Consider the following 15,647-nt stretch of genomic DNA (forward strand, 5'->3'; position numbering starts at 1 on the left):
AAGGTTGGGGCTCCACTCTTGTCTCGCCTCGCATCCTTCCAGGGAGAATATAACGAGCACTCTACATCTTTTATGTACGTAAAAGATGTAGAGTAGTTTTGAAAAAAATACTGCCTCTCCCACCACTGACATAGAACCTTGCATGTATAAGAGTGCACTGTTAGGTATCTAAAACATTCAATGCGTACACATGCGCTATGCAATGAGGCACCAATGCACCCATTGTAACACACGCTTTCAGTAAAGTCACGTAGAAGGGAAACAATAAAATAATAAAAAATATAAAACAATACAATTCTCACGACGTTTCGAATAACTGCCAATTCGCTCTGCGTGGTGCCACTTTTGTCAAATTTTCTTGCTGTGGTTTTCACACCTGATGATGATTGCTTGTGTTGCAGTCGAAACGTCGTGAGAATTTAATTGTTTCATATTTTTATTATTTTATTGTTTCCCTTCTACGTGACTTTACCGAAAGAACCAAGAATATGAATCCCTGCAGTCACGAAAGCTTTAAATCAAAATGTACACCCTTTCAGTTGAAGACGCAGGCATCTAAACAAGCACGGAAGTGGGAGGGAACCCCAACAAACAATACAAATGAGACAGTAAAAAGTGTAACAAAAAAGTCTCGATTCTTCTGATTGGACCGTGATGCTAAATTGTGACGAAAATTATTAATCGAAGCACTTGGGTTGGATCGTTGAATGTCTCATGGTTACACAAGGGCCATTGTCACATATTCATGCAAACCGCATGCAGTCTACCTGCTACGTGGTGAGAGTGCATCGCCTCTGATTAAGGTTGACAGTAAAAAAAAAAACTCGTCAAAATAATTGATGAGCCAGAGTCTTGTAAACACGAAGAGTGCAATTTTCGTTTCCACGGTATAATATTCCTAGCTTAATTGTATCAAGGTTGCCAGTGAACCCACAAATTGAAATAGTTGTGCAGCAGGAACTACTGCAAGACAAAGTACACACACTGCCATAGGGTCAATTACAGTTTAATCAACAGAGACGTGCAATCCATGTCCACCGGATGGGGGCATCTTATGGGAATAGGAAAGGTTTAATGTAAGCATCGTGCTGGAATGCAAAGGAGATGAGGGTGGCATGGGCTGGATGGGCTGGCGTTGGGTGAGGCGGAGGGGGGGGGGGTGAGGAAGCAGGGTGGGTAAAGGGGCTTAGTTATCGAAGATAGTGCTAAATAATAATTCTCAGACTTATGCATACATGTGCAGGCACAAGCCATTGCGCCATTATTGGCTTTTAAGTGGGTTAAATGACGCACTGAAATAGTAATGCCAAATAATTGTAAAGCAATTCTGTTACAAATGCATGGTTTCTCATTATGATTCCCACGCATGCATGCGCATGTGCATGGATAGCAATGAACAATTAAGCACAACAGAAATTGAACTTTCGAGGCGAGCTGATATCACCTCAGCGGCAATATATTACACTTGCGCCTCGATTCGTGAATCACAGCAAGAGTGCGTGCAAGTTTGCTTTGACGGTAGCAGGGAATATAACGCAGCACCCATGACGAGATAATATGGACATATGAACGTTGCAATGTTGAGTATTAATTATACAATACACAATGGAGGCCACTGTTTCAGGCAGCAAAGTGGAGGCGTGACACTGCTGAAAACAAACCGTCCACTGTTGTTGCCGAGTAAACTTTTCCGACGCGACTTTTGCTCCACTCCCATTCGTCTTGCCCCGGTGGGCATTGATCTCAGATGAGCCAACTCGGTATCAATTGTTGGCACTCGATTACACGCAGACTCCCGTTTCCTACTTTTTCACGACTGACAGGAAACTGACGAGAGCTAACATTGAGAGAGTTGTGGCCATACAGAGGGGGCACGTTTTGAATGACAATTAAGTGCACTTTAAAGCCGATTTCAATTTCTCAATGTAATGAGAAATTACGAGGTTCACATACGCGCACACACACACACATTAAATAAATTACAGAGATGTAAATATGATTTAACGAGGAGAGGACGGAAAATAAGAGTAGTCGGAGAACTCTGAGGTGAAATCAAAGAAAACAACGTGATCCCCCATTCGGGTTTGCACATTTCTGACGGGAGTTGACACACACAACTCACTGGGAATTACAAACTCTCTTGGATGCATCGGGGTCCCACCATTCACTGACTTGCAGAGGCCAAATGCTGAACAATGTATGGATGAAATACCAACGCAACTATGATTTAGTGTTAGATAGATGCAAGCTCGGGATGTTCATCCGATGTTTGGATTAATCAGAACATGTCAGGCCTAGATACATTTGAATGATGCAATGTCCTTTGTTTCGGATTGATCTGAAAACGTGGCGTTATGCTTGTTACAGGAAGACGGGTCACGTCTTTTTGACAATGTAAATTATCAGAAAATTCGTAGGAGAATTTTTTTTTTTGAAATTCCAAAATCAGGACTTCTTTCAAATTCCAAAGCTTATCCATAGCGTAAGCCCCAAACGCCTATTATGTCCAGCTACAGTCAAGGAGAGAGGACAATAGCGACGATAACAACGTTGCTGCGAGGTGCTTGGTCAAGGCGGTGTGTGTGTGTGAGACAGGGCTGATGCCTTGGCTGTTTTCTTGATGAAGCTCCTTGGCAACCCCCCCCCCCCCCGCCAAGGGCACCGAATCGTTACGAGCTGGAGGTGGCGGTAAGTCACGGCGTTTCTCATCGACTCTGCCCAACACGCCCCCTCTCCACGGCAGCACCTTGCTCACACGCCGTCCATTTACTTTGGCTTTGGGGTCGTCCATAAATGACGTCACGCGATTTTGGACGATTTTTGACCCCCCCCCTCAAATAAGACGTCACAAAGCTCTGTCCCCCCCCCCCCCAAATAATAAAACATCCTTCAAATCGCTTTAAACTATTGTCATTGTAGTGCGTGTTTAATGTGGCGCTGCACTCTGTTGAAGGAGATAACATTTATTAAAAACCGTCTATTTAATTAAGTAGAACGTGTTGTCTATATTTATTTAAAGTTGCGCATTTTGATGCGACGTCACATTTATCACCCCCCGTCGTCACACATCGTCCCAAATGTCTGACCCCCCCCCTCCCTCTAGGTGCGTGACGTCATTTATGGACGGCCCCTTAGCTTGGCATCACCAAGTTGCTCTTTTACATACCTGACCCAACAGCTACAGTAAAAAAATTGAAAGTCATAGTTTGATAGCTTTCTTGCAAATTTAAACCAATTTTGTTTACCCCCACCCACCCCCCCAAAAAAAAAATGCAATATCTTTTATCCAAACGGTCAATATCGCCAATTCCATTGTGGCCACCGAAAACTTCCGTCCCTGCCGTTACATCTCCCAACGGCTGTCGCATAGTCAATGCCCTCTTGGTATCCCGCCATCCATCTCTCCGGTTTGGTTCCCGACCTCTGGGTGCAAACGCGTAATTCCTGCCCCTCCTCCGCCTAACGCATGTGGCCCCGTGCCCACTGCAACCTCTTCTTCACGAGTGCATCCGAAACAACGAAAATTCGAGCCTCGTTCTGTTCCAAACTTACAAGTTTGCTTACCCCATTCCTGCCGTGAAAATCCTTGCACCCTCAAATCACAATTCTATTTTAGGATGTCTTGGAATCCAAGGACACAGCTTATTATCCATTTGAGAATGCAACTACTTCATATTTGAGAAAACGTGGTTTTGTTGTCACGTGTGTGCAACGATAATCAGAAGTCCGATTTGCAAAGCGCGATGTGTCTTTTGCTAATTGTCCCTGCTGACATATGCTTTCTCTACTTTCTCACTCATAGACACACGTGTGTTGACACACACACACACACAGTGATAACACACACACACAGTGATCACTGAAGCGACGAAAGCATTGATCAGAAAATGAAATGACTAAATTATCTGAAAACGCCTCTTTTTTTACATTTTTTCTTCAATTTACATCATTTGTTTACGAGAATTTATTGAGCGTCCATACAGGACGGGGCTATTGATATTGCCCAATGTCTTGTCAATCAAACCGCAATGTTTAATCGTACAGTGAAATGGATTAGTGGAAAAAAAAACAAATGTGTAAAGCACTTAACTTTTTTTTGACACCTGAAACCCAAGGTGTTTTTTTTAGTCTATTTCCCCAAGTGGCGCGCCTAGTTTATACACAAATCAGCACTTGGATTCAAACACAGGGACTCCAGCAGTGGTTCTAGAGCTCTGGCATTGCAGAGCTATCCATGTTGCCATTTCAAAACAAAATCACTTGCAGACAGATTAAACGTTATGAAAATGAGTAATTACAATGAGATTGGTGAAAATTGGATGCATTCAGATTTTATTACACGATGACTCATCAAAAGTAAGATATCTAAATGATAATACAGTTATAATAGGGTTTTCCCCCTTTTTTCTGGCAACAAAACTGAAACCTTTTTACAAGGATCCATGTCTGCATTAACCACAATACCTGCAGTCAAAATGCAAACAAAAAACATACTTTGATAATATATGATGCATTGCCCTTGAAACTGATTGGTCCACACCAAGGGACGGCTTTCTTTTGAGCCTCGGGGCTCAAAAGAAAGCCGTCCCTTGGTGTGGACCAAACAGTTTCAAGGACAATGCATATAAATTTAGCTATTTCAATGCTAAATTCTATGCTAATTCCTTTTAACAATGGGTGCCTCTGCGGATGTGTATGCTTTAACTTTTAACATAGCTATTTCTGTGACCAGTCACAAGCTAATCATTCAGCCATTTCAATGCAAAATTTTATGCTAATTCCTTCGTCAAGGCTCTTTGTTCCTCTCACACAGCTTAAAAAGCCGTGATCTGAACGTGGCTCTCTCACTCCAGCGCTGTCCTACCAGACAGTCTCGCTCCCTTCACCTGATGAAGGCCGCTTGTGTTGTGGCCGAAACGTCGTGAGAATATTATTGTGTTATTTTATTTTATCAATTTATTATTTTATTCTCATTCTACGTGACTTTACCGAAAGAACCAAAGAAGACAATGCATATCTTATCATAGTATGTTTTTGTTTGCATTTTGACTGCAGGTACTGTGGTTAATGCAGACATGAATCCTTGTAAAAAGGTTTCAGTTTTGTTGCCAGAAAAAAGGGGAGAACCCTATTATTACATTTTGGTACTGGCAAAGGAGGACTAATGATGATAAAAGTTGTTAATAAATGTATCATTTAAATACGATAAATTAACAAAAGCGCGATGATTATGTAAAGCCATTGCTTGTTAATGGTGGCAGATAAACTTTGCCGATATTTACCGGAGAGAAAGAAACGTCTGACGAGTGAAGCACGTGGAACACTTGCCACAAGCGATCAGACCGTGGACAATACAAAGAAGAAGGTACAACACAATGTGCAACGATACGTATTGATTTCAAAAGTTAAAAAAACACATTACAAACAAGTCCTGAGTTCGATTCCCCAGCCATGGCTAACATCAAAGATTAGTGATAACCTGAATTTGTCCGGAACCATACTCCACAAACCAATACGTATGGTGGTGTTTGGTTAAATAACCCTTCATCTAGCAGTGGATTGACACAATCATCATCAGCAAACTTGTATGTACGTATGTTGAACCGCTTTGCCACCGTACGTAGCCAACCGTGCAAATCGGAGGCGCTGGATGTAGGTATCCGCAAGCCGATGCCATACATTACAGCCTCGAAATGCACGCAACAATCCACCTAGCCACGTGATCCCCTCGCTCCATCTCATGGCGGACGTGCTCTCGGTGGGGTTCCCTCTCTTGGCCGTCACACACGCCACCGGTAAATCCCGAACGTGTCCAGCCCAAGCCCACATGATTTCCTTAAAAGTCACCGTCACGTGCCCCTGACTTGCATATGTTCTCCGATCCCGTTGTTTCTCACGCTGCATCTTTGTCTAATTCCAAGCATGCATCCCTCCGTGCTGCTTTACACAATTTGTCACGGTTTTAGTTCCTTGCGTGTTATTACAAGATAATGCACATCGATTACAATCTTTCTTCTTTAAAGAAAAAAGCACCTCGTTCGTGTTTAAATTAAGTCATTGTGTCTCTGCTCAGCTATGCAATGGTGGGGGAGCACTAACTTTAGTGACACTGAGCCAGTGGTGAAAATTCCACATTCCTGTAGCAGAGCCTGGCTCAGCACAAAACAGCCACTGTTGACTTACCACAGAGTTTCCCATTTTATAAACCCAGGAGGGATGATACACGATGTCAACCCCATCACTTAGTTTGAACTCACTCTGCTTACAATATATTTCAGCGCTCTAACCATACTACCACTGACTTGATAATACATTTTAATACATTTTGGATGGTAAAAGTTGACTTTGTTTTGTTTTAGAGCCACCACACATTTACGTCTATTGGAATTAATACAATGTCATCAGTCGAGGTCTGCATGGTTGACAATTGTGGTGAACAAAGGCCATGCGAGTCACATGGCAATCAAGCTCATAATAAAACTAAAATTCATGGAAGCACCATTATGGTATTTATTTAAAATTCGGTGAAGTGGCAAGGGCACACAATGAGAGACAACATTTGCAACGCTGATTGCAGCACAAAGCGTAACAAAGTATGTAAATGTCAACAAGCCCACTGGTCTCAAAGATGACAAGATGATGAATAGAGAATCGTTACTGACCTTTGAACCCTGAAAAAGGCAAAAGACAGGAGAGAACAGGAAATCGGATTAATTCAAAAACAAGCAGTATCTGAATACATTTTTTTAAAACACAATCAGTGATTTTTCGAAAAACCGAATGCTATACAAGGCAATGTTCAAGTTTTGTCAATGCGCCATTGGGTTCCATTGTAATATAGAATATTTGTGAAGTTTACACAAACATTTTGAATCTTCATGAACCAATCACACGTGCATGTGTAAGTTTGGAGAAAAGGGTTCCTAAATTTGTAATGCAGTGCGTGCACTATAAGCAAAATACTTTATTTTAATCGATTAATCTATCGGAATAAATCCATGCGCATCATTAATTTCAGTAAATATTCTGGCTCCGCCATGAGCTTTTCAACTCTATAATCGGATTTCAACTTTTATCAATAGATCGTATTTAGAGTACAACAATTATCGTGCACTGTGTGGGGTGGGCTAGGTGGCCCGTGTGTTTGGTGCACATTCTCAAATCCAGCCTCTTGACACGAGCAATGCATTTCATTATCATGCAAGAACGCACTCAGCTACCTCGTGTGATAATTAAACATATTGTTCCCATGACACTTAGGTGAGGTAACTATGTCCTTAATTCTGGGTCACCCATCCCTTTCAGCCAAGCTGCTGTCCTATAAAATAAATCAGCAGACAATACGCCGCCTTCACATATCTGTCTCTCGATATATAAAACGAAAAACCACACAAGTATTTCTGACACATCCCATAAGGTGAACAGCCTTCTGGGAATGCATAATTTAAGCAACACAAGCCAAACTCTGGGCCAGTTATATTATTCGGTAGAGGAGGTGCATCGTCTGCTTATTTATTTTGTGTCTCGTGTTCTCCACAACATAAATATAAAGCACTGATTATGAATGTGATGCTTCTGCATAAAAACCGTGATGTGAAGTCCAGGACTAGAGTCTTGTGTAAGAAGTGAAAGACATACATTTGGAGTTTGCATTATCTCTCCGTGGTCGCGTGAATTGTTTCTCCGGATCCTCCGGTTTTTCTCTCCACATTTAGAAGCTTGCATTGAGATTATTTATTATTATTTTGGGTGCTATAAATGCCCAAATGATGGACCACTTTGTTGAGCTATCATTTGTGATCAGGTCGCTTCTGAAAAATGTGAATACCTCATGGGCTTTGCCTGGTAGGATGGGGATGGTTTAGTTGTTGTATTTGTTTGTGTTTGGGTGATTTGTTGATCTTTCTTGTACTTTACACTACTATCACGTGTCGTTTGTACTGTTTGTTGTTGTAGCGTTGTTACCCACCCCTCCTGAACATCTGTGAAAAGGAGCTTTTTAGCTCATCGTATTCCTCCAGTCTAAATGCGCAGCTGTAAGGCAGGAGAACGGGGGGGGGGGGGGGGTGGGTGGGATGCTCACCGAAGGGGAGGTGGCAGCAGACAGCAGGGGCAGAATGCCCCCACAGGCGATGATGATGTTATCCACCATTTGGGAAATGAGGTGAATGGTGTTGTGCACAAAGATGATGTTCTCGTTGCTGTTGACAAAGTCCATGATTGTCTTCGTCGTGTGGCTGAAACAGGAGGAAGCAACTGATAGCACCCACCCGGGGCAGTACACGAGGAGCACACACAGAGACAAACATCCCCCCTCATAGCCTAAGAGACTGCCCCAGCATGTGCTGTAAGCGGACGCCTACAGTGAGGGAAAAAAAATATCTATACATTCTAATGGTAGGTTTATTTTAACAGTGAGAGACAGAATAACAACAAAAAAATCCAGAAAAACGCATGCCAAAAATGTTATAAATTGATTTGCATTTTAATGAGGGAAATAAGTATTTGACCCCTCTCCACAAAGCCACTTTAAGATGTTTTTCTTGTTCATGTTTTTGTTTTTTTGTTTGTTGCGGTTGCACTCGATTCAAGAGCCGAATGGCTCACAGGGCTATACCAAACAAATGGAACGATGAAACTATGACTTGGTGGCAAAACCCTTGTTGGCAATCACAGAGGTCAGACGCTTCTTGTAGTTGGCCACCAGGTTTGCGCACATCTCAGGAGGGATTTTGTCCCACTCTTCTTTGCAGATCTTCTCCAAGTCATTAAGGTTTCGAGGCTGACGTTTGGCAACTCGAACCTTCAGCTCCCTCCACAGATTTTCTATGGGATTAAGGTCTGGAAACTGGCTAGGCCACTCCAGGACCTTAATGTGCTTCTTCTTGAGCCACTCCTTTGTTGCCTTGGCCGTGTGTTTTGGGTCATTGTCATGCTGGAATACCCATCCACGACCCATTTTCAATGCCCTGGCTGAGGGAAGGAGGTTCTCACCCAAGATTTGACGGTACATGGCCCCGTCCATCGTCCCTTTGAAGCGGTGAAGTTGTCCTGTCCCCTAGCAGAAAAAACACCCCCAAAGCATAATGTTTCCATCTCCATGTTTGACAGTGGGGATGGTGTTCTTGGGGTCATAGGCAGCATTCCTCCTCCTCCAAACACGGCAAGTTGAGTTGATGCCAAAGAGCTCCATTTTGGTCTCATTTAACCACAACACTTTCACCCAGTTGTCCTCTGAATCATTCAGATGTTCATTGACAAACTTCAGACGGGCATGTATATGTACTTTCTTGAGCAGGGGGACCTTGCGGGCGCTGCAGGATTTCAGTCCTTCATGGCGTAGTGTGTTACCAATTGTTTTCTTGGTGACTATGGTCCCAGTTGCCTTGAGATCATTGACAAGATCCTCCCGTGTAGTTCTGGCCTGATTCCTCACCGTTCTCATGATCATTGCAACTCCACGAGGTGAGATCTTGCATGGAGCCCCAGGCCGAGGGAGATTGACAGTTATTTTGTGTTTCTTCCATTTGCGAATAATTGCACCAACTGTTGTCACCTTCTCACCAAGCTGCTTGGCAATGGTCTTGTAGCCCATTCCAGCCTTGTGTAGGTCTACAATCTTGTCCCTGACATTCTTGGAGAGCTCTTTGGTCTTGGCTATGGTGGAGAGTTTGGAATCTGATTGCTTCTGTGGACAGGTGTCTTTTATACAGGTAACAAGCTGAGATTAGGAGCACTCCCTTTAAGAGTGTGCTCCTAATATCAGCTTGTTACCTGTATAAAAGACACCTGGGAGCCAGAAATCTTTCTGATTGAGAGGGGGTCAAATACTTATTTCCCTCATTAAAATGCCAATCAATTTATAACATTTTTGACATGCGTTTTTACGGATTTTTTTTGTTGTTATTCTGTCTCTCACTGTTCAAATGAGCCTACCATTAAATTATAGACTGATAATTTCTTTGTCAGTCGGCAAACGTACAAAATCAGCAGGGGATCAAATACTTTTTTCCCTCACTGTATGAAGGCAGGCACAGTCCCACAAATTGGTGTTTTTTCTAGAAACCCACCACACAAAATGCCTTGTGGCCACAGAGACTGCTGGGGGAAAGTATTTTTAATGAGCACCTATTAAGGCCAGCATATCACGGGGTGGTCAGCACCATGCCTGGCCACATTTGTCTGTCAAGTGCTGACATTCACAGACTGTATCAGGTACTCATTTAAGGGCGAGTTAACCAAGGGAAACGTTGCGTATTCGCCCGCCTCCGTTATCTTATTCATGGAACCGATTTCAAGTCACCGTTTTTTTGCGGCAGAGAGGTGATGATAACCGCTGCACCACAGTTCCCTCCGTACACCGAAAACAAAAATAACACTGGCGCACGTGTTATGAATGACACATCACAACACGCTGCAGTTCAGATTATCCGAGATCGTCGGCCACCTTTGATCACGTGTCATGGAGGTGCCGTAAAACGTGGCCCCAATCTGCCGAGGCCATACAAAAGAGAAGCCCTCATTGTGTTTGTTTGCGAGACAGCCAGCTCGGGGACGAGTGCGGCGCCTCTCAAAGGAGCCGTTGATAACTACGGAGAGCTCCAGCGCCCGAAACAAGGTCATGATTTCACAACACTGGTCGATGAAAGCCCGCACGCTCACGAGCGTTCCGGTCTGGTGGTAGCTTTCGCGCCTCCGAGGTCAAGGTTCATTGGTTAGAGTCCCAGATCTTTCAGCCTTTAAGGCAATGCCTTGATTGCAAGGGAGGTGAGACCTAACCAGACAGAAAGGAAAGGGCTTCGGCCGAGAAACCTTACAAAATGCTAGCCTACGGGGATTTTTGCTTTATGTGGAAAAAATGAGAATTTCTGAGCGAGTTAAAAGTGAATGTAGCATTATGGCGGGAGGTGGCCTCAAACGTCACTGACAAGCTCCCGTACTTAGAGAGATTTGAGCGATTTTAGTCTTGCGATTCATCTCCGATTAGCATGGTTGGCTACGTAGTTCAACAAAGAAGTAAAACATACATGGGCATTTCGTTACATTTGGACCAAATTTTCAACTTTTTTCAATCAAGCTAATGCCACACTCAGTATCAGAAACATAGCCGAGATTCTCTGACACATCATGATCTATGTATGTTGAACTTATTTCGCACTGTACGTAGCCAACTGTGCTAATTGGATGGGCGGGGGAATGCAAACAAACTGAACACAAAAAGCAGTTCTAAAGAAATTAGTTTTCAATCGAGATTTAAAAGTACATAGCTCCAGTGGCTTCCTAATATCGGAAAGGAAGAGCGTTTCAGATGGCCGCAGAAGTGCATCTGAAAGCACGTGATGCAGTGAACGTCTTTGTTCAAAGGCTAGCAAAAAGCCGCTGCGAGGATGACCGGAGTTTGCATGATGGCTTATGCTCTTTAACGAAATCAGAAAGGTGTTGTGGTTCATTTGTGGCAAGCACTCTGTGTGTAACGAGTGCAACCTTATGATGCATAAAACACTACAATCAATTACGGGTAAAATAAATGAATGCAATGCAGTGACCTCTACTCCACCCAACAACATGGTGGGGTTCAAATCGCCGTGCGTCACGTGTCGGTGGCTTACGAAGAGCTGAGTCACAGCCAGCACAGGGTTTGACTTGTATACACAATGCAACTGGCATATCAGGAAGTCCCATTGCTTTCCTGATTAAATTTTAGTTCATACAAACAAGTAAATAAACCTATTTAACTGTTCATTTATTTCCCACGATTTTACAAAATAGAGCACAATTATTGCGAGCAGTTTTCATTCAGCAGTACAAATGGGTATAACACAGTGAGACGATCGGAAGGCCTTGCGTAGTGGAGTAAAGTGTGTGTATTCCCCACCTCTTCCAAGACCTCTGGTCAGCATGGAAGAGTCAGGCAAAATATCCTCTGGAGGGGCTCTCTTGAGCTCACTCGAGTGGAGACCCTTCCGCCAGCAGTTCCGTGACAAAGAAATTGCAGGGACTGCCACATGTAGCTTTATCCCTTACGACCTCCAAAAGCCGTCAATATTGTGTATCTCCAAACAACCGCTCACTGTGGAATCGCAAGCTTTTTCTTGATTTCACTCACCTCCTCCAGATGTGGATGTCTGTCTCCAGGGCAAAGAGCAGGTCGTTGAGCAGGCGCTGGTGCATGGCCGACCATTTGAACTCTGGGATGCGGAACATGGTGGTGCGGGGTCCCGGGCTGAACTGGCGACGCTGCTCCTCTGTCATGGGCATCCCGCGGAATCCCAGGTCCACGCCCAGATCCCGCTCCTTCACCAGGCCTGCCTTGCCCTGCTGCATCGACTGCGTGCGGGCATTTCAAACCAGCGTGAACCGCTATGCACTCTAAGAGTCTCAAGCTGTAAGACGTTTCCCACGTCCAAATAAATCCGAGACAGTTCTCACATATGGTCAGCGGTGTCAATTCAGCATTCCTTAATGGGGTGGGGGTAGAGTTCTTGAAAGGATGATCACTTTTAGTGTCCCACAGAGTGAATTGACTAACCCCGGAGAGATGGTGGGCTGAGTTGACCCAGACAAGAAATTAAATTCACGGAATTCCGACCGGGAGTCAAACACTCGCTCTGTCAAGAGCACCACTCGATGTGTTAAAAGTTTACTCACTCTCCTAGAACATATATTGTTTAAAGGCCATGAAATATTAAATATAGCTGAAATCAAAGGGAATAACGTGCTTGTGGGAAGATTATGAAAACATAAGCTTAAACAATGACATGTTGGTTGAAACAATCAAGTTCATCATTGCACTTCAGGAAAAAAAAAACTTTAGGAAGTTCTATCCACACCAAAAGTATATAGTTAGATGGCACTTCAATGAGAGTGCTTGCATCACGATTGGCAGTTGATGAAATAAATAAACAGTGATGATTCTATAGATGATCTGGCTCGAGTTGTAGGAATGTGGAATGTGTACCACTGTCTCTGAGCCACCAATGTAGGCACGCTCTGTGTAAAATTAATGCTAAAACATTAATACAATCTAAAACCTGCGAAGCTTAAGAATTCGATCTGCCATAATATGCGGCTGAATGCGTGCGGACTGCTGGTACCTGGGTGGAGGTCGTCTGTATTTTCCGGAGCTCCTTCCCGGCCTCCTTCCCATCGTCGGACTTCTCAGCATCTGACGTGACGCTGGCAGCGTCCAGGTTGGAAATGGCCTTCACCGTGCCGACTTCCACATCTGCACACTCCACCCCTACATCGGAGGACAGCGATGCCTGCTTGGTGACATTAGCCACCACCTCCAGCTGCTGGTCAAACTCCTCCGGAGGCTTCAGGTCGGAGCTGGGGCTTATGGTGCTGAGGGGACCCTCCAAGATCTCATCGGTGTCGATGAGCGGTGGGTCCGGCTCAGAGTCGAGGATTTTCAAGTCTGAGCTCGTGCTGTCGGGGGGAGGGATGCAGGGGAATTCAGATGTTCTTTTCTCTACGGAAAACTCGCCAGGGATCAGCAGGTCGCTTGAGCCCTGCACCATCGTGGTAAGGGTAGACTCGCCCAGCTCGTCCAGCTTGCAGATGCCGTTGCCGTCCACCGCCGAGGAGGAAGGCGGCCGAGGAGCCGGCGCGTCGATGTCGTTGAGCATCGAATTGGGCAGGAGGATGCCCGCCATGGGCGTCTCTGGCGTCAGATCCGCCTCATCCATCTTCACCTCCGTGGCCTCCACCTTCTCGGCACGCAGGTCATCCCCGCCCCCGAGCAGGTCCTGCAGCTCCTGCGTGCCGCTGCTCACGGCCTGCACCGCCCCTCCGCCCCGGGCCACGCCCACGGCCACGACGGCCGCCCCCACCGAGGCCGTCTCGCTCTCCGCCAGGAAGTTGTGCACCTCGACGGGGGGTGGCCGGAGGTCGGCCTCGCCATCCGAGGGGCTGTGCGCGCGCGCGTCGGCCCCTTCCTCCAGCTCGCGCAGCTGCGGGCCGTCGAGGGCGCTGCGCAGCTGGGCGGCCGACAGGCCCGAGATGGTGCTCACCGTGCCCTTGTTGCCGCGCTTGATGTTCTCCTCCTCCTGCCGCTGGTACTCCTCGTACATCTTGGCCAGGTACTCGCGGTGCGCCTCGTAGGTCACCTGACCCCGGAGGGGGGCGGGGGGGGGGGGGGACACGGGGTGGCGCGAGATCGTCATGAGCTCCGTCAGCCAGTCCGGCTTGTTGCTCGTTTTGCTTGTGATGCGACGGTCGTTGCCAGCGCGCCTGTCATGGGATCCGAGTAAACTGTTGGGAATTGTGAATTCTTACGGATTGAGCCGGGCACTTTATAATAGAGCATTTATGAACGTCCAACAAAGTGGTCCTTATTCTTGGTTCTTTCGGTAAGAGTCACGTAGAAGGGAAACAATAAATAACAATTAAGAGCCAAGAATATGAATCCCTGCAGTCACCAAAGCTTTAAATCAAAAGTGGTCCTTGTTTAATAATGCCAGATATATTACTTGCCGAAATGACCATAAACCATTATTTTAACGTGAAAAATCACTAAGTGGCTCGGCCTATACGCCTAGTATTTATTATTAACATTTCACCAATATTCATTATATTCTGAATTATTTCACTGGGTGGTGGCGGTGGTGGGGGTGGTGGTTTTAGTGGTGGTGCTGGTGGTGCTTGTGGTGGCAGTAATGGAGGTGGTGAAGGTGGAGGTGGTGCTGGTGGTGGCAGTGATAGAGGTGGTGGTGGTGGTGGTGATGGTAGTAGTGGCAGTGATGGTAGTGCTAATGGTGGAGGTGGTGGGCTGGCCTAGTCAACATCGACAGTGATGTCAATGATGATGATGCCCAGGCAGTGGTGAGAGCGGAAGTGATGACGGTGACATTTTTCCATGGACAAGAGTCACCCAGAGGTGGTCACTGCAGGCACGACTGATTAATCTCTATTATCCATGCAAACGCAGGAATAAAATAAAAAACGCAGAATTGGATGGCGAATTCATCCTATCTTGCATGCTTTTTTGCAGACCTAACCCACAGCTGACGCGAAAGTGATCTCCCACGAGGATATAATTCATTATCCATGCAAAATCGCAGCCGAGATGAGTGACCGAGATGTTGTTCCCAAACGTCCTTGTGTTCATCCACGCATTTCCAAGTGTACAAGGTGTAAAGTGTGTGGATAAACAGAGAAATAGGGTCTGCCAATCGCATCCCCTTTTCAGTTTAGACATGAGGAGTTCTTCAAAAAGCCACAAAGGAGGAGAGGGCAGCATTAGCAGATATAAACAAATACAGATAAATGATAATTACTAAATGGACCCGTCGGAGACTTTGCATTACGTGGATTTTTGTAAAAACGAATCGTCTGGTTAAGGATGGAGTATAAAAACTAGTACCACTTTGTGAAGAGTCAAAATTGGTTGCTCTCAGGATAGATTGGCCCCAGCACAGGAATGTGGAATTTCTACCAATGGCTCACGGCCACAGCACACAGAAGAGCAACACTGACTGCTTACTGGATCATGAGGACCACTTGTCCTCTTTAGATCGTGAGCAAACACAGTATAGGGATACAAGTAATGATCGAATGACATCCAGAACATTAAGCACGTCACGTATTAAAGTCGTGACGATAGACCAGCTGAATTGACACAATCGAGGAATATTTCAGAATTAACA

At 45.2% G+C, this 15,647-nt stretch overlaps 1 protein-coding gene across 1 annotated transcript in view; it reads right to left on the reverse strand.

Moving 5' to 3' along the window:
* The window catches only part of LOC116943508 (neurobeachin-like), a 529,072-nt gene that overhangs the window by 106,447 nt on the left and 406,978 nt on the right, over positions 1 to 15,647 (reverse strand). Inside the window, exons 22-25 of the mRNA XM_076067757.1 lie at positions 13,095 to 14,108; positions 12,107 to 12,327; positions 8,084 to 8,237; positions 6,457 to 6,671 (exon numbers count right to left, since the gene is read on the reverse strand). Coding sequence (XP_075923872.1) covers positions 6,457 to 6,671; positions 8,084 to 8,237; positions 12,107 to 12,327; positions 13,095 to 14,108 — 1,604 coding nt within the window. The remainder of the gene's footprint in view (positions 1 to 6,456; positions 6,672 to 8,083; positions 8,238 to 12,106; positions 12,328 to 13,094; positions 14,109 to 15,647) is intronic.

This window comes from Petromyzon marinus, chromosome 18, assembly GCF_048934315.1.
Source record: "Petromyzon marinus isolate PM22_M1 ecotype Great Lakes invasive population chromosome 18, UKy_Petmar_22M1.pri1.0, whole genome shotgun sequence".
NCBI lineage: Eukaryota > Metazoa > Chordata > Hyperoartia > Petromyzontiformes > Petromyzontidae > Petromyzon > Petromyzon marinus.